Raw genomic sequence first — 20114 nt, forward strand, 5'->3', positions numbered from 1 at the left:
TGACCTAGTGAAAAAATTTTGTCAGGTCAATTTTAGATTACTTGGGTATATTAATTAATATTTTGTTGTTGTGATAATTTATGAGCAATTTTTTTTTTAATTAAACAATATTTTTAGTCCAAATTCAAACCCCACAACATTTGTATAAATAATTACAAAATGTTTTCTATGCTAAAAAAATATTTTTGGGCCCCGCTTGTTATGTTAAACAACTTTTATGGTACATTTACTGCGTGCTGTCAAACAAACCCTGTTTTTTCAATCAGATGAATCACACTTTTGAACTTTAAATAATTGCGATTAATCGCAGAAAATTACTTGCTTGCATAATTTGACTTAAATGGAAATGTTACTCAATGATCGCTGCCTCAGAAATTGTTTGTGCGTAGAACACATGTTTTACTAAGTTTTACTGAGTTTGTATTCAAATGTGGCGTATTTGTAGAAGTAATTAAGATTTCAATAGGACTTAAAAATGATGTCATGAAATGTTTTTGTGTTTCCAAAAACAGGTAAATGCAATTATTAGTTATTTATATTATATCTTTGTTGTGATATTTTGTTTATCTTATCTTCTTTTTTTTTTTTTAAATGTGATCAATATTTTTGAAATTATAGTTAAATATATTTGTAGCCTGAATTTTGCCCCCACCTCCTCAATATTTATAATTTGTTTGCTATAGTTGTTATTATTTTTGTAAGTTTTAAGTCAATTATTGGACCCCGCTTTGTATATATTAGTGCTATCAAAGTATTATTTTTAAAAATCAAATTATTATACTTCCAAATTTGATTGATCACACAAAATGACTTGCTTGCGTAATTCTTTATTTTTTTTTTCTCCCCAAAGTCCGCCAATATTTTAATATTTTTCTAAATGTTTTACATGAATGCAGGCTATTTATTTATTTAAACTTTGTAAAAGTTTATTTAAAGTATTATCTTGCGTTATTTTTAAATAAAATTTACCAGCGAGTAAACCTCTCACCTTTTCACATACGTATGATCACCAACAGTAAAACAACCGCACCAACTTTTAAGTAACCTTCCACGGATAACGTAAAGGAGCATGTGCTGTCAGAATAAATTGTGTGATGAATCTTGGTGTGTACATGATTAATGCATGCTTTAACTATGACAGCCTTAATACACAAATACAGTTGCAGGATGCCAACTGGGATATTTCGTTTGTAGTTATACTTGTAAAGGCATTATGTCATCACTGCACGGAGCGCCGTTTGTCAATTATTGTCCAGCTCACCGTTGAGTAACATCTGTTGCTTTATTGCTGCGCGTTCACAAGGTTTAAATGTCACACCGCTTCTTGTCGTGCCTTCAGGGCATGATGGAATTTATTATTATTATTATTATTATGACGTCATCGTGTTTAGACGCGGATTAAAAAAAATACACAAGCATCGATACATGAATCAAACACATAGCATTCGCCTCAGGTAATGTTGATTTTCTAACTTTTGTTATTGATCTCTTTCTTTTGCTGGAAGGATGGAGTCAGTCAGCCAGTACAAAACATGTGATTTTGTTTGCTCGCCACAACTCAATGTTGTGCTCCCAAAAATAGCTTCGTGAACAGGGCTACACTTAAAAGGCCTGCACACACACACACAATAACACAACGTCTCAGGCTTTTGTGTTATTTCCCAGTCTGTCTTTTCCTTGCATGTCACTGCTTCGCTTTTTTGGAGCTTCTATGAAACTTTGAAAATCTCAGAATATCTTAATTTTAATTTGTGTGTCTTGTAGTTTTAAAATGTAATTCATCGTAATCATATAGCGTATTTTGTTTTGGTAATTGTAAGTTACAAATTGCATCTTTAAGATAAGGGATGGGCAAATCCTGATACTAATTAATAAACCATTTTAAAACTGTAATGATTATTCGATTAGAAAAAAAATATTCAATTTTATGTTCTGTTGCTTTAATTAATCATTCAAAGAGAATATGTAATACAAATTGACATAATTCCTTGACAGCATAGGACTTTAAATGTGTGGGCAGTGTTCCCGCACGGCCACTGCATTAAATTAAATTATAATCAATGAACATGTTAAAAATGAAATTTTAATTTTGATAATGTGCATTTATACAGAAAAAAAATGGTTTGGAAAAGAGAAAAATTGTTTATTTCAACTATTTTACCTCACATTAGCATTGAGTCTATAAATTGTGTTTTACCCGATTACTCAATTAAAATAATTGATCGATTACAACAGGTTTTTTTTTTTACACCTTTTTGACCTTGGGGCCCAACTTTTCCACGACAGACAAATAATTAACACTGTAGTACACATTAATTGTACTCTTGATTTTAATCACATTCAATAATTATTTCTAACCTACTTAGTTTAACAGGATACACTTTGTCAGACGATATGAACACGTGTTAATTAAAAGATTATTATCAAAGCTTCAGTCTGGCTGATTACAAAAATAAATACTAATCAAATATACTGCAAAAGAAGGCACCCATAAAAACTGATAACAAATTAAACTTACATACAATTATGCAGTGCTACAATAAATACATTACAAGTAAATTGATTATAGATGTGTTTTTAAATAACTAAGTGCAAACAAAAATACAGCTTCACTACTTTAGTCCTCATTTTTGCGCTTAATTAAAACTTCTCCATGACTTTAGCTCTAGACTCTGTTTGTTTGATATTGTCATTACTGCCGCAAGTGGTGGAAAAGGTATTACAAATGAGTATTGTTGCGGCCCAAACGGAACACCGCTGAGAATCTTATATGTTTTGGCGGTCCTTTTGGAGGGAGTTTGGGGCCCAACAATGGTTAGGAAAGACTGGATTACTCAATTACTAGAATAACTGATAGCTGCAACACCTCAAGACCATTTAAAAAAATGTTGTAATTGTGTGGAATTTGAATAATCGCTCTTTAAAGTCATTGGGCTAAAAAAAATGTAGTGCTCTACTTGGCTGCAACCAGCAGAGGCACTGTTGCTGCAGCCTGACGATGCACAATACCCTGCTCTAAAAAAATACATAACATACATATGTTTTTATTAAACTTTAACATGTAATACTATTTAAATTACAATTTGTCCAAACTACAGCCCGCAGACCATGTTGGCCCGTGAAACGGCACGAGTTCAATAAGCAATATGGCCCGGCTGGAGTGGTGTATTTATATTATATAAAAAAAAAAAAACAATGGTGTGGTAGATGGCGACCATCTGGTGGCCAATGATTGTAACTCAACCATCAATTGTAAATTTATGGATTCATAGCACAACATTTATATGTATGACCCAATCCCACACAACCTTCCACACAAAACAACCTGCTCATTGAACTTTGTGGATATTATTAAAAAAAAAGGTCCAATCAACATTAAAAAAAAAAATCTAAATTACACTCATTTAAATCAATTATAAGGGATGGTGGAAAAAATGGAAAACACTCTCTCTACACTTATCCATGTTTGGCCCATTTTCTGAATGATAAAATAAACTTAAGGAGGTTGTCAGAGAAGTAAAGAAGATAGGAGTTGAATAATTATTAACTCTACAGCCATCATATTATTTGTGTGTGTGTGTGTGTGTGTGTGTGTGTGTGTGTGTGTGTGTGTGTGTGTGTGTGTGTGTGTGTGTGTGTGTGTGTGTGTGTGTGTATATATATACATATATTAATTTCCATGCTTTCGCCCCCCGGCCAAATTTTTGAAGCGCAATGCGGCCCCCCAGTCAAAAGGTTTGGACAACATGATAAAGAAAAAAATTCCACAAAGAGACTGTAGTGTAATTTAAGAATTGTGTTAAATTTGATTGTTAGTTATGTCTTGATGGATGGAAATAGAGTGCACTACTTTGTTGAAACCAGCCGAGGCGCTGTTGATGCAGCCTGAAGATGAACAATACGATCAATGTCACGACGCCCCTAAAAAGTTATAATATAAATATTAAAATATATTTAATTAGATTTTAATGTATTACACTAATTAAATTATACAAGCAAATAAATAATCCCCCATAGTTCAATTAATACCAAACACTCCCACACTTTGCTCAAAGGATTAAAAAAAATGTGTCTGCTGTCAACCCCCCACCCCTTTTGTCTTGCACACACCAACAACACACAGCCGCTGACACCCGACTGGTCCACAATGTTCCTCTTTAGTTATTTCTGTCTGCAGTGCCCTGCCTCCCACTGAAAGACGACAGTGTGTCCATCGGCGCTTGCAGCGGCGTGCGTGTGCGTGCACGTATGTGTGCACGTGTGTGTTTTGGCAGGATAATTAGACCTTGTGCATTGCTCACCGAGAGCTCTTTAACCGCAAGGCTGAGCAATAATGAATCTAGTTTGTCACGGATGCCGGCCTGACACACAAACACACGCACACACATGGACGCCATGCTGAGTACATATACCAATGTTCAAAAACAAACACACACGCATGCACACACAAAAGGACACACTTGAATTTCCAAGAGTCCAGCTGTATGGAGCACTGAGGGTAAAAATGTATATACAATCGGACAACTTTTGAAATTGGGTTTATCAAAACTAGCATGAATTCAGATTAGAGGGACGCTCGGGTGAGAATTTTGCATCACCACATACCTGGGGCAGAGCTAGGTGATGGTAAAATGGCACTAATGCACCCCCATACCATCACAGATTCTGGCTTTTGAACTTTGCGTCGATAACAGTCTGGATGGTTCGCTTCCCCTTTGGTCCGGATGACACGATGTCGAATATTTCCAAAAACAATTTAAAATGGGGACTCGTCAGACCACATAACACTTTTCCACTTTGCATCAGTCCATCTTAGATGATCTCGGGCCCTGAGAAGCCGGCGGCGTTTCTGGATGTTGTTGATAAATGGCTTTCACTTTGCATAGTAGAGCTTTAACTTTCACTTACAGATGTAGCGACTAACTGTATTTAGTGACCGTGGTTTTCTAAAGTGCTCCTGAGCCCATGTGGTGATATCCTTTAGAGATTGATGTCGGTTCTTGATACAGTGCTGTCTGAGGGATCGAAGGTCACGGTTATTCAATGTTGGTTTCCGGCCATGCCGCTTACGTGGAGTGATTTCTCCAGATTCTCTTAACCTTTTGAAGATATTATGGACCGTAGATGTTGAAATCCCTAAATTTCTTGCAATTGCCCTTTGAGAAACGTTGTTCTTAAACTGTTTGACTATTTGCTCACACAGTTGTGGACAAAGGGGTGTACCTCGACCCATCCTTTCTTGTGAAAGACTGAGCATTTTTTTGGAAGCTGCTTTTATACCCAATCATGGCACCCACCTGTTCCCAATTAGCCTGCACACCTGTGGGATGTTCCAAATAAATGTTTGATGAGCATTCCTCAACTTTATCAGTATTTATTGCCACCTTTCCCAAATTCTTTGTCACGTTTTGCTGGCACCAAATTCTAAAGTTAAGGATTATTTGCAAAAAAAAAAAAAAAAATGTATATCAGTTTGAACATCAAATATGTTGACTTTGTAGCATATTCAACTGAATATCCATCCATCCATCCATTTTCTACCGCTTATTCCCTTTTGGGGTCGCGGGGGGCGCTGGCGCCTATCTCAGCTACAATCGGGCGGAAGGCAGGGTACACCCTGGACAAGTCGCCACCTCATCGCAGGGCCAACACAGACAGACAGACAACATTCACACTCACATTCACACACTAGGGCCAATTTAGTGTTGCCAATCAACCTATCCCCAGGTGCATGTCTTTGGAAGTGGGAGGAAGCCGGAGTACCCGGAGGGAACCCACGCATTCACGGGGAGAACATGCAAACTCCACACAGAAAGATCCCGAGCCTGGATTTGAACCCAGGACTGCAGGAACTTCGTATTGTGAGGCAGACGCACTAACCCCTCTGCCACCGTGAAGCCTATTCAACTGAATATGGGTTGAAAATGATTTGCAAATCACTGTATTCCGTTTATATTTACATCTAACACAATTTCCCAACTCATGGAAACAGGGTTTGTAAATGAGCCTACATTCTGGTTTGCGTGTATTAAAAGGTGCAAACTCGTAGCGCACGCAAAGCTGAGCTACAAAACTTGTGCGCGGAGAATTGCGGAATATGGAGCGCAATCCATTTAGCGTGTCTGTCTTCATGAATATGCAGAATATATGCTGATCACCAGAACACCCACAATACTGGGAGGAGGAGATGTAAATATATTTATTCGGCACGCGCAATGTGACTTGGCAAGGCTGAAACTGTTCCGCGGGTGCTATTTTGCAAATATGAAATCTAGGTGCAAAATGGCCCAGTTACACACGTCTGTGAGAGAAGTGATCGTGATAGACAGAGAATCTTCCGTGTGCGTGTCAACTAGGTTTGTACGGTAGAATGGTAATGATAAAGTACCGCGGTACTAATGAATTTAGAACAGTGCTATACTGCTTCTGAAAAACACCGGTACGCCGTCGTGACATTGCTGGTAAAACGAGCAGAGGCGCATGTTAAGCATTGCAAACAGAAACAGTGTAGAAAAAGAAAAAGTATAAACTAACAATAAAGGTGCAACTATAAACACTGAAGCGCCGCTCTGCAAGAGGTGCTTAGCTCTTGCTCTTGTTAGCCAAGTAGCGTCAACCCGCAGTCTGTAATGTTTTAGCTACTTCTAAATCGCTAATCCTCCAATTGTCCCTGTCGGCAACGAATAAAGTACGTTTCTTACAAGTATCGTGCCTGCAGGATGAAGAATAGCTAAACATGCTTCACTACACACTGTAGGAGGATACAATAGCTAACCGCTATTGTGGATGGATGGGTGGATCTACACAGACATCGACTGTAACGATACCAGGTACAAGAGCCATGCATAGTCATTATTACAATGAATATGTCGATATATTTTGTTATAACAATTTTTTTTTTCTTTTTTCCTGTTTATAAACTAATAAAATATGTCCTTGGACACAGGATAACTTGAGATAGTACCTACTTGGTATTGGATTGATACCAACATTTGTGGTATCACCCAAAACCTGTGTAAAGTATCAACCAACAGAAGAATAATTGATTGTTACATTTTAACAGACGTATAGCTAGACTATTTTAAAACAGAAAGTAAGATTATATTAACAGTAAATGAACAAGTAGTTTATTAATCCATTTTCTACCTCTTGTACCTCATAATTTTGACAAAATAATACAACCAATACGTTACTGCATACGTCAGCAACCAAATTAGGAGCCTTTGTTTGCTTACTTATTACTAAAAGAGAAGTTGTCTAGTATGTTTACTATCTTATTTAATGTCAAAATTATTCTTTGATTGCAATAAGAAATGTATGTTTAATGTATCATAACCTTTTCTGTTAAAATAAAGCCAGTAATTAAATTTGTTTGTGGTGCCCTTTATTTTGAAAATGATCAAAATACATTTTGAAAGCGGTATTAAAATAATGGTATCGGGACAATCCTAGTGTCAACATATATGGACCGTAAGGAAAAGAAAATATTAGGTATAGTACAACCAGCAATCTCCTTGTATGATTTCATAGCTGCTGAATGACTTAAGGGACTGATTAAAAAAAAAAAAACGTTAAAAGGCTGCATTTCAGTGTCTGTCGGCTTTTTTTTATTTATTATTATAATATATATCCTATATAAAAAATATATTGCAATATGCATGTTCTTGAATTTTGATCATTCCGTCGCATGCGACTCTGAGATGATTCACTGCCCCCTTGCAGAGCGTGAGGGTGCGAAAAATAGTTTCTGTTTATCGTTTGCGATTCTATATATTTCAGAAAAGGTGGTGCTGCCAGTTCAACAACGTCACACACAAGTTGGAAAGCACAATAACAGGAATGTGGAGTGATGTGAGTGTTTCCATTGCCACAGCCATGTAGTACACGCAAAAAAAACCTCATCTACTTAAGGGGGTCTGCACCACTATTGCACTTATCAGTTGTATATTACCCTTCCATAAACTTGCATCATTTCTCTCACGCGGTTGTTTTTGAAGATCGTGTAGGTTTTTGGCATTTGTAGTAGTTTGTTTTATTTTCTTGCATTACTTTTTTTTTCCTTGCAGCCTTTATTTGGTGGGTACTTTTTCATTAACAGCAATTGTATTAGATTTTGGGTCATTTCTGTCTTTGGTGCATTTGTCCCTGTCGGCCACCGTAGATTTGTGTGCCTCAGAAATGTCAAGTCTACACCACTAATTCCTGCAATGCTAAATATGCCCCTAAATGACACACTCCCTTCTAAAGTTGTGAAATAAATCATACGAAATGGCATGACTTGCCAGTACCGTTTATTTAAGCTCGAAAGCTCAACCACATCAAAAGAAGAAGAGTCGACTTACCGAAGCCTATTCTCTTTAGCACGTTAGCAATTAGCATGCTTTCACCCGAGTCAAAAGCATGCCCTTTTCAGCGTGAGGGAAAATATAGTTGGCCCGTACCCTCATATATACACTTGTGCTGTGTCCATATCATTAAATTAAGTTGTCAAAAATACTTTTATTTGTTCTATTTAGTTTTTTATTTGCTTTGCTTGACTCCCTACCGAGACACTTTTCCTGTTTACATTCTTGCGCTCGCCCCTGACCAATAGGAAAGAGTGCTGGGTGTCACGTGACTAGCCGTGACGCATTTAGGCACGCTTGGAATTTTGACCGTTTCAACAAAAACGGTGTTGACCATCAATTTATTTTAACTAATTCAGAGCCGAGAAAGTGAACTATAGGTCTAAAATTGGTCAATTATGATCTTGTGTTGACACAGAATGATCTTAAAGAGACAATCTATCAAGGAATCAAAAGCCAAAATGTAACATGTCATTATCATTGCTCATGCATACTGATTTAGCTGCAAACCTCATGTGGTTGGCGTCCATATGCCGCAATAAAAAAAAAATGAAGGTGGTTTTAAAATCCTAAAAACACTTCTTTTGACACCTGACTAGAGAACAGGGAACAAGGCGTCACCTTCCTCTTTTTCTCGGCCTGCTCATTGTTCTTACAGTGTCGACGAACACGTGTGCACGCTTTCAGAATAGTTATGTGGCCCAAGTTTATTGGAGGCTTGCCATTAAGACACACACACACATAACTTCTTCTCGTTCGGACTTCCCCAGTCATGTTAAGTTAAGTTAAGTTAACTTAACTTAACATGTCTGGGGAAGTTGAATTAAGTGTTGAGTCATGGTCGCGACTTATCACGTTATTGCACTCTTCTCCAGCCTCCCCGTTGGCTTCCTCAGCAGCTTTAATCTTTGTGCCACGGGCTTAGCCTGTGTTCAGATTGTTCAAGCTAATGTGACTAAGTGATATTCCCGCAAATGTCTCTGACAGTTGCCCCTTTTCTCTTTTGATTTCAGATGAACATGTACCGTGCATTAAAATTCGCTATTCTAACATTGCAATGAGTTGCAGCTCCAATAAAACTCTACGTTTCGGTTTAATTGCCATCGTTCGCTCACAAAGAATAGAGGGAAAACGCTGCCCCCAGTGTTTGGGCAGAGAAATGCACGATAAGCACTCGAATCTGGCCAAGTGTGATAAAAGAATCAACACTATAGAGGGAGAGGACAAAATGAAATAAATACATAAATATTTAGATCACCTGTGTCAAACTCAAGGCCCAGGGACAAGATCTGGCCCGCCACATAGTTTTGTCTGGCCCGCAAAAGCCTGAAAAACATTTTTGTTTATATTTGTTCTTTCAATTTTGACAGAAAATGTTCATGTCTTTTAAACTTGAGAATTAGCTGACCATGCAAAAAACATTACATGAACAAAAGGGTGTCCAAAGTGTGGCCCGCAGCTCCAGTTTGTTGGCCCCTCTGAATATTGTTGGACGAAATAAATAACAGTCAAAATTAGATAATTAAAAAACATTAAGATATAATGCAAAAAAAAGCTAAAAATGTGATATTACTAACTCAGGCGTGTCTGAATTATTTTATTTCTATTAAAAAAAGATAAAAAAAAAGGGCATTCTACGTCCAGTATTTAAAGACAAAACATAGGGTTGTTATGAGTGGCAGTGAGTCATTATTAGTATTAACAGTTTCTTATTACATTTAAAAAAAATTTTTTTACTGTTGTTTTTATACCTGTGTAATGATTAATAAAAGTACACTTTGTCCCCTGTAACACAAATTTAACAATAAATTTTGTCTTTAAACATAAGCAATGTCTTTCTGTAGCATTTTATTTTTACAAAATAGAAATATAAAAATGGTCCCCGCTTACTTTGACTTTTTAGTACGTGACCCTAGTTAGACAAGGTTGTGACACCCCGATATTAATATATATTCCAAACCACCATGCTTGACGGTGGGAGGATGTTCCTGGGATTAAAGGTCTCACCTTTTCTCCTCCAAACATATTGCCGGGTATTGTGGCCAAACAACTCAATTTTTGTTTCATCTGACATCACATGGACAAAGACAAGACCTTCTGGAGGAAAGTTCTGTGGTCAGATTAAAGAAAAAAATATCTGTTTGGCCACAATACCCAGCAATATGTTAGGAAGAGAAAAGGCGAGGTCTTTAATCCCAGGAACACCACATCTACCGTCAAGCATGGTGCTGGTAGTACTATGCTCGGGGCCTGTTTTGCTGCTTTAAGAAGGGAGGTTGGGTCTTGGGCGCAGTTGGGTGTTCCAACAGGACAATGACCCCAAACACACTTTGACGTGAAAGTGGTAAAGGAATGGCTAAATCAGGCCACAATTAAGGTTTTAGAATGGCCTTCCCAAAGTGCTGACTTAAACTTGTGGCTACCAAAAGCGCCTTATTGCATTGAAACTTGCCAAAGGACATCTAACCAAATATCTACATTGCTGTATGTATACTTTTTACCAAGCAGATTTGGTCGCATTTTCAGCAGACCAAAAAAAATTCATAAAAGAACCAAACTTCATGAATGTTTTTTTTGTGACCAACAAGTATGTGCTCCAATCACTCTATCACAAAACATAGGAGTTGTAGAAAGTATTGGAAAATCAAGACAGCCATGACATTATGTTCTTTACAAGCGTATGTAAACTTTTGATCGCGACTGTATATTCATTGCAACAAGCGGCTCTGAGAGTAGCTGTAACAAGTTTAACACCTCTGCTTTAAATAATTACTCATGTTTCTTTCACATTTTTTAATGTAAAATGATATTCATTCAACTTTTTAATTAATTATTATTAGTATTCCATCCATCCATCTGTTTTCTACCGCTTAGCCCTTTCGGGGATAAGTGGTACAATCGGGTGGAAGTGTTTTGATTAATTACGTATTTTTGTATTGAATAATTTTTATTAATCTTCCACAGGTTCCACAGTTCAGTGGAAGTAGTAACCAATCAACTGACTTTTAAGGGGGGAGTTTGACAGATACATTGAATTCATGAAGCTCACACACAGGTTCATATGGAAATAAACAATTAGATAAATAAAAAGTACATTTTTTAAAACGTGAAATAATTTATAAAAAAAACAAAATTATATTTTTAAATAATTTCTATATTTTCAAAATATTTAAAAAAATTTGTTATATTTGCATTGAATTAATTAATTACATATTAGACAACACGTATTCATTTAATTCCAATGTATTTATTTATTTTATTCTGTCCAATTTGACACGCCTTACAAGACAGCATCCATGTGCCAAAAACACCCGAAATAGTCGCCAGATTAGTTTAAAAAAAAAAAAAAAAAAAAAGGTCTGAATACTTGCTAAATGCGATTACAAAAGTGCCAAGTCGGCAACTCTGCTACTGTGCTGCGATTAAATGGCGTTGTAGCCAAAAGTCAGCTCTCTGAGGGATGAGGAAGTGGGGAAGCGGGAGATGATGCAACATGCTGAAATAACCTTAAGGAAAGTGGACCCACGCGTAAAATTTCCCTTAAACAGGATTAAAACATGCGGGATTATTTGTAAACTTTACTCTCCAGTAAGAAAATGTCACAGGAAATTGGCTGCTATTTTTTTAATAGACTGTAGCTGTTAGTATTCAGGGTTACATGGACAAAGCAAGTGTAGCTAACATTGAGTTTTAAAAACTGTTGGCTTTTTTTTGTCTAATTTCAAAGACTCTATTCACTAATAATGACTGACAACAAGGTCATTTATTGAAAAATCTGATTACTTAAGAATAACCAGGCGATATTAGCGACACATGATAGCGTGAGCAACAACATGGCGAACATGCTGCAGTAGCTAAGAAGTTAATCGAAGAAAAGATAAGAAGTAGCACATTGGTATACATATGACCAGGACAAACCATCTTAACTAATGTTGTTGTGCTGACGCCAATGTGCTCTGCTACGCTGGCTAGCTAGCTGACGTCTCTTCATATTTACAAAAGTCAGGTAAAGACTGTTGCGAGCCCCAAAGTTTTAACATGTAATTTGTGCCGTTATCTAGTCCTGTGTATTTTGTCATAGTTATTTTGCCAGACGTTTGACTATCTTAGTTACTTTTTACTAGCATTACCCTAATCGGAATCGTTTTGTTGACATTCCGACTCTTAGTTGGTGGCCGGGACGTGGCCAGGAATAAAATCCAACTATTGCTGTTGTAGTGCTAATATATAATGCTACACCTACTAGCTCGCTCGCTAAAATGTTTTTGCACTTGTGTTTACAATGGCTCATTATTTTCAGATTAAATTACAGTTATTTTTATTCATATGTATAAAAGTCAGGTTCTCAAAATCCGGGTAAACACTGCAGCTAGCCCGGAGGTGTTGCTAACGTGTAATATAATAAATATAAATGGGTTGTACTTGTATAGCGCTTTTCTACCTTCAAGGTACTCAAAGCGCTATGTGTCGTTGTTGATTTTGTTGATTTTGTCGCGTGTTATCGTTTATTTTTGTCTGATGTTATATTAGCTAAATTATTTTTTACAACCGTTACCCTTATCAGGGTCGTTTTGTTGACATTCCAACTCATAATTGGCGGCCGGGATGTGGCCAGGAATAAAATCCAACTGTTGCTGTTGTGATGCTAATGTGCAATGCTACGCCTACTAGCTCGCTCGCTAAAATGTTCTTGCACTTGTGTTTACAATGACTCATTTAGCCCAAATTATTTTCAGATGAAATTACGGTTATTTTTATTTATATTTATAAAAGTCAGGTTTTCAAACTCCAAAGACTGCAGCTAGCCCCGAAGTGTTGATACTGTGTAATTTGTGTAGTTGTTGATTTTGTTGTGTGTTATTGTTTATTTTTGTCTAATGTTACATTAGCTTAATTATTTTTCACTAGCATTAGCCTTATCAGATTCGTTTTGTTGACATTCCAACTGTAATTGGTGGCCGGGACGTGGCCAGGATTAAAATCCAACTATTGCTGTTGTGATGCTAATGTGCAATGCTACGCCTGCTTTCAAACTCACTGAAGTGTTATTGCACTTGTGTAGTATTCACAATGACTGATGTAGCCTAATTTATTTTCAGATTAAATTACGATTATTTTTATTTATATTTATAAAAGTCAGGTTTTCAAACTCTAGTCAAAGACTACAGCTATCCCCAAAGTGTTGATACCGTGTAATTTGTGTCGTTGTTGATTTTGTCGTGTGGTGTTGTTTATTTTTGTCTAATGTTACATTAGCTTAATTATTTATTTTTTTTTTACTACCGTTACCCTTATCAGAGTCATTTTGTTGACATTCCCACCCCTAATTGATGGTCGGGACGTGGCCAGGGACAAAATCCCACTATTGCTGTTGTGATGCTAATGTGCAATGCTACGCCTGCTAGCTCGCTCGCTAAAATGTTGTTGTACTTGTGTTTACAATGTCTCATGTAACGCACATTATTTTCAGATGAAATTAAGGTTATTTTTATTTATAATTATAAAAGTCAGGTTTTCAAACTCCAGTCAAAGACTACAGTTACCCCCGAAGTGTTGATACTGTGTAATTTGTGTTGTTATTGATTTTTTTGTGTGTTATTGTTTATTTTGTCTAATGTTATATTAGCTTAATTATTTTTCACTAGCATTAGCCTTATCAGATTCGTTTTGTTGACATTACAACTCTTAATTAGGGGCCGGGACGTGGCCAGGAATAAAATCCAACTATTGCTGTTGTGATGCTAATGTGCAATGCTACGCCTGCTTTCAAGCTCACTGAAATGTTATTGCACTTGTGTAATATTCGCAATGACTCATGTAGCCTACTTTATTTTCAGATTAAACTACGATTATTTTTATTTATATTTATAAAAGTCCGGTTTTCAAACTCTAGTCAAAGACTACAGCTAGCCCCGAAGTGTTGATACCGTGTAATTTGTGTCGTTGTTGATTTTGTCGTGTGTTATTGTATATTTTTGCCTGTTACATTAGTCATTATCAAAGTCATTTTGTTGACATTCCCACTCTTAAGTGGCGGCCGGGAGGTGGCCAGGAATAAAATCCAACTATTGCTGTTGTGATGCTAATGTGCAATGCTAGCTTGCTCGTTGAAATGCTCTTGCACTTGTGTTTACAATGACTCATGTAGGCCACATTATTTTCAAATTAAATTAGTTCTTTTATTCATATGTATAAAAGTCAGGTTCTCAAAGTCAGAGTAAACACTGCAGCTAGCCCTGAAGTGTTGCTAACGTGTAATTTGTATCGTTGTTGATTTTGTCGCGTGTTATCGTTTATTATTGTCTGATGTTACATTATCTTAATTATTTTTTTACTAGCGTTAGCCTTGTAAGACTCGTTTTGTTGACATCCCCACTCTAATTGGCGACCGGGACGTGGCCGTGAATAAAATCCAACTGTTGCTGTTGTGATGCTAACGTGCAATGCTACGTCTGCTTTGTGTTGGGTTCACAATGACTCATGTAACCTAAATTATTTTCAAAGTAAATTATAGTTATATCTATTCGCATTTGCAAAAGTCAGGTTTTCAAACTGCGGCTAAAGACTGCAACTCGGAAGTGTTGATAACAAGTAATTTGTGAAGTTGTTGATGTTGTTGTGTGTTATCCTTTATTTTTGTCTGACGTACATTAGCCTAATTATTTTTTTACTGGCGTTAGCCTTATCAGAGTCGTTTTGTTGACATACCCACTCTAATTGGTGGCCGGGTAGTGGCCAGGAATAAAATCCAACTAATGCTGTTGTGATGCTAATGCACAATGCTATGCCGGCTCGCTAGCTCGCTAAAATGTTATTGCACTTGTGGTGTGTTCACTATGACTCATGTAGCCTACTCTATTTCCAGACTAAATCACGGTTATTTTTATTAATATTTATAAAAATCAGGTTCTCAAACTCCAGTCAAAGACTGCAGCAGGTGTTGATATTGTGCAATTTGTGTCGTTGTTGATGTAATCGTGTGTTGTTTATTTTTGTCTGACGTTACAGTAACTTGGTTATTTTTTGCTCGCTTTAGCCTTATAAGAGTCGTGTTGTTGACATTCTCGCTTTGACCATGAATAAAATCCAACTAATGCTGTTGTGATGCTACGCCTGCTCGCTATCTCACTAAAATGTTATTGCACTTGTGTTTACAATAGAATATAATATAATACCTTTGTCATTGCATTAAAAGTACAACAAAATGTAATCAGGTCGCCTATATTATTTTCAGAATAAATGTGTTATTTTTATTCATGTTAACTAAAGTCAGATCCTCAAACTCCAGTTAGACTGCTGCCAGTTTTAACGTGTAATTTGTGTCATTGTTGATCTAGTCGTGTGTATTTTATCTCTTTTTTGTCTGACGTTACAGTAGCTTGGTTATGTTTTACAAGCGTTAGCCTTATCAGAGTCGTGTTATTGACATTCTCGCTCTCTTCAGCTGGTCACGGTGTTGCTGTTGACAGGCGTTCTCCATTAACTATTGCGCCAGACTGACAGGTTAGCAGGATATATAGCTTTTTGTGTGTGTGTGTGTGTGTGTGTGTGTGTGTGTGTGTGTGTGCATGTGCGTGTGCGTGTGGCATTGCAATAAAACTGAGACGCTCTTCGAGTTGGAAGCCTGGTAGACATATATCTGAGGTTGATCACAAGTAACAAAAGGGCTTATATGCAGCTGGGACTTGACCAGGAAAAACAATCCGACGAACGCTGTTCTGATGCCAATGTACTATGCTACGCCCGCTAAAATTGACAATGGCTCATTTCAGATAAATTACGCTTATTTTTATTCGTATTTAAGAGGGGTGCACAAAAAAAATTTTATTCACCTCCGAATCGCGATTCCTACTCATCCCGATTCTAAATCGAGTCATAATTTTTGAAAATGTATACAAACATTTTTTTTCATTTTTGTATTTGTGTTTTGTTTAAAAAAAAATCATGCATCCATTGAATTGTGAATTTATTCCAAAAAAGTTAGATTTTTTTTTTCTTTGTTAAATTTGTTTTCTAATAGAGTTTAAAAAATCATGAATCCATTTAGAATCGGGAATAATAAAAATCAGGATTCGGATGTGTATCGATTTTTTTTTTTTTTGTGCAGCCCTATACACATTAATAAAAATAACCCTACTGTTCACACCCCTTATATTCATATAAGCCGCCAGGTTACAAACTGTGGGGTATCCAAAATGCTGGCCGAGGGCCAAAACTGGCCCATGGCTCGTTTTTATTGGCCCTGGGGATATTGTAAAAATAAAATGAATAGATTATCAATGACATAAAACATAAGATCCATCCATCCAACTTTTACCACTTATTCCCTTCAGGGTGGCGTGGGGCGCTGGAGCCAACCCCGCCTTCCGCCCGAAAAAAACACAAGATTTTACACTAATTTGCTGTGTGATCTATAACACAAAGCTAAGATGTGTTGTTTAGATAACATAAATAGACCGACATTAAGGTTCAATCCCGGGCTCGGGATCTTTCTGTGTGGAGTTTGCATGTTCTCTCCGTGACTGCGTGGGTTCCCTCCGGGTACTCCGGCTTCCTCCCACCTCTAAAGACATGCACCTGGGGATAGGTTGATTGGCAGCACTAAATTGGCCCTAGTGTGTGAATGTGAGTGTGAATGTTGTCTGTCTATCTGTGTTGGCCCTGCGATGAGATGGCGACTTGTCCAGGGTGTGCATCGCCTTCCGCCCGATTGTAGCTGACATAGGCACCAGCGCCCCCCGCGACTTTAAAGGGAATAAGCGGTAGAAAATGGATGGATGGATGGATAGATTCAGTTATTCTGGATGCATCCCTTCTGAACTCTTATTTCTATGCCAGTGTTGTGCCAAAGCGGAGTCCTTCCGTATTCTGTCTTTGTTTTTGGCATTCAGTAATATCGGACACAATGGCGAGGAAGTATATGAACATATAGAGATTAAGACGCTATAAGTAAGATCCCTGCATTGAAGAAAACTTACCCTCAGAATATAGTGGTTGTAGTCATCTCCGATGCGTCGAAGCTCTCGTCCGATTTCCACAGCCTGCATGGCCCCCGCTGGGCCTCGTAGCCTCGCGCTAGAGGGCCTGGCGGAACTTCCTGGAAGACGCAGCGAAGGAAAACATTTAATACTCAATAATACGACCATAAGAGTCACCTGCTGGAGTTATTTATATCCGTGGGTAATTAGTCCCGTGCTGTGACGCCTTCTCACATCTACATAAAGGGGGGGGTGAGTACATAACTTGGGGCGAAGCGTTTTCATTGGAGGACGTCTCAGAGTGCAGACAGGTTGCTTTTGGTTTGAAGGAACGTGATAAATCAAAACAAGCAGAGGAAGCTGATGCATCTTCCTGCCACAGGAGGAGGAAGTTGTCGCCGTTGGAGCCGTAAGAGGATCTCAAATGGTCACAGATGATCATGATGACGGAGCCAGACTGACGACTAGTTTGTGTGTCTGTGTGTGTATCTGTGTGCGGTGTGTTTATCTCCTGTCAGTGCTATCTGATGAGCTAAATGAATGAGCATTGAAAGGCGTGTGTCTGCGCCTCACAAAAGACCAGCGCCGCTGTTTTGACTGCAACACACACACGCTAAAGTCCATCTGGTTTAGCGTACTTAATGAACAACCATGTTTTGACTGCTGGAAATGAGACACACACGCGTGCATGCAAATAAAAAACATTGGCTAATCATTGCTAGATTTTAAGACCAAATCATACGTGCAGAGATTTTGACTGGGGTCTATACTTGCTTAGGTAAAGCTGCATAATCTGACGAGATCTGTAAGGGCTTTTTATCAACAATCCTGCCTTTAGAATGACTCTCCAAGTACGGCTGGGCGATATTGCCTTTTTTTAAATATCGCGATATTTTTAGGCCACATCGCGATATACGATATATATTACGATATTTTGCCTTGGCCTTGAATGAAAACTCTACATATAATCACAGCAGTATGATGATTCTATGTGTATACATTAAAACATTCTTCTTCATACTGCATTAATATATGCTACTTTTAAACTTTCAAGTAGAGAGGGAAATCACAACTAAATCAATTGACCAAAAGTGTATTTATTAAAGTTATTAAGCAATGGCACAAACATTCAAGTCATTTCCAAAACATAAAGTGCAAGATTGTCAGAGACATTTTAAGTGTCAAATAAAAATGAGCTGCATAATAGGAAATCAAATAGTATTCGTCTTCCACTATGTGGTATGTTACTAAGGTTATGAAATTCTCTTCATTCTCTAGCGAGTGACTTTTCAAATTATGCGGCATATTAGCAGTAATGCTACTTTTTATAGCAACGCTTTTTCTACCCCACACTTGAAAACTTACGTTTGTCTGTTCGACATATTCCCACTTGAAGCCAAACCACCGGCAGACGATGAAAACCCTGCTGTTTTTCTTGGGAATTAAAGTCTTCCTTCATTTGTTACCAGATCCGCAGCTTCTTTCTCTCGTACGGCTACGTTAGCAGTTAATGTAGCCCAGTATGCTATCTCTCTGCTCTGCAAGGGCGGACACGCATGTGACGTGACAGTTTGTGATGTATGTAAGAATGTGCGCCTGCTTGTCTGTGAGGCGAGACAGGAAAGAGCGAGCAGAGCCTGAAGTGTACACCCCCCGCTTAAAGCAACTGCGTGAGAACGTATACTCGAATATTACGATATAGTCATTTTCTATATTGCACAGAGACAAACCCGCGATATATCGTATATATCGATATATCGCCCAGCCCTATCTCCAAGGCTATGGTTTCACTCAACTCTAGTCCAGTAGGGGACAGTGGTGGTAGATACAGACTGCTAAATCATTTAACAAAAGGAGATATGCTAAATATCCATCCATCCATTTTCTACCGCTTATTCCCTTTGGGGTTGCGGGGGGCGCTGGTGCCTATCTCATCTACAATCGGGCAGAAGGCGGAGTACACCCTGGACAGGTCGCCACCTGCATCCCAGGGCCAACACAGATAGACAGACAACATTCACACTCACATTCACACACTAGGGACAATTTAGTGTTGCCAAACAACCTATCCCCAGGTGCATGTCTTTGGAAGTGGGAGGAAGCCGGAGTACCCGGAGGGAACCCACGCATTCACGGGGAGAACATGCAAACTCCACACAGAAAGATCCCGAGCCCGGGATTGAACCCCAGACTACCAAATACCTTCGTCTTGTGAGGCAGACGTACTAACCCCTCTGCCACCGTGAAGCCTAAATATCATTACTATTAATGACAAAAAAATTAAATAAACTTGTTCTAATAAATTAAAAGCTCTTTGAAAGACAAGAGTGACTCTCTTAGGCTAAACAATAGCAGCAGACAGTGTACATGCCTTTTGGTTAGCTTAGCGTCTAGGTTATGTATGCAGCGCATACATTTTTTTTAACAATCTACATTGTACCTGTCCTGAAGTATGGACTAATAAATCAATGTTAAATGGTAAACAGTCTGTATTTTTATAGTGCTTTACTATACCCAAAGTGATACCCAAATGAATGAGAAGCAGTTATGGACACTGTATTCGGCTAAAATGGCTCGTTAAGTACTACGAGATGTAATCTATAAGGGGTGCACAAAAAATCAATTCTCATCCGTATCGAAATTGTTCTACATCCCGATTCTAAATTGATTCATAATCTTCAAAAATGAATTTTAAAAAATTACATATATATATATATATATATATACATACATCATAAATATATACATACGTGCATATATATATATATATATATATATATATATATATATA

At 37.7% G+C, this 20114-nt stretch overlaps 2 protein-coding genes across 4 annotated transcripts in view; one reads left to right on the forward strand and one right to left on the reverse strand.

Moving 5' to 3' along the window:
- Positions 1-20114, forward strand: part of arhgef33 (Rho guanine nucleotide exchange factor (GEF) 33) — a 312937-nt gene that overhangs the window by 211975 nt on the left and 80848 nt on the right. The window lies entirely within an intron of this gene.
- Positions 1-20114, reverse strand: part of bcl2l11 (BCL2 like 11) — a 39475-nt gene that overhangs the window by 10968 nt on the left and 8393 nt on the right. Inside the window, exon 3 of the mRNA XM_061911267.1 lies at positions 17324-17442. Within this exon, the coding sequence (XP_061767251.1) occupies positions 17324-17442 (119 nt within the window). The remainder of the gene's footprint in view (positions 1-17323; positions 17443-20114) is intronic.

This window comes from Nerophis ophidion, linkage group LG09 (genome assembly GCF_033978795.1).
Source record: "Nerophis ophidion isolate RoL-2023_Sa linkage group LG09, RoL_Noph_v1.0, whole genome shotgun sequence".
Lineage (NCBI taxonomy): Eukaryota > Metazoa > Chordata > Actinopteri > Syngnathiformes > Syngnathidae > Nerophis > Nerophis ophidion.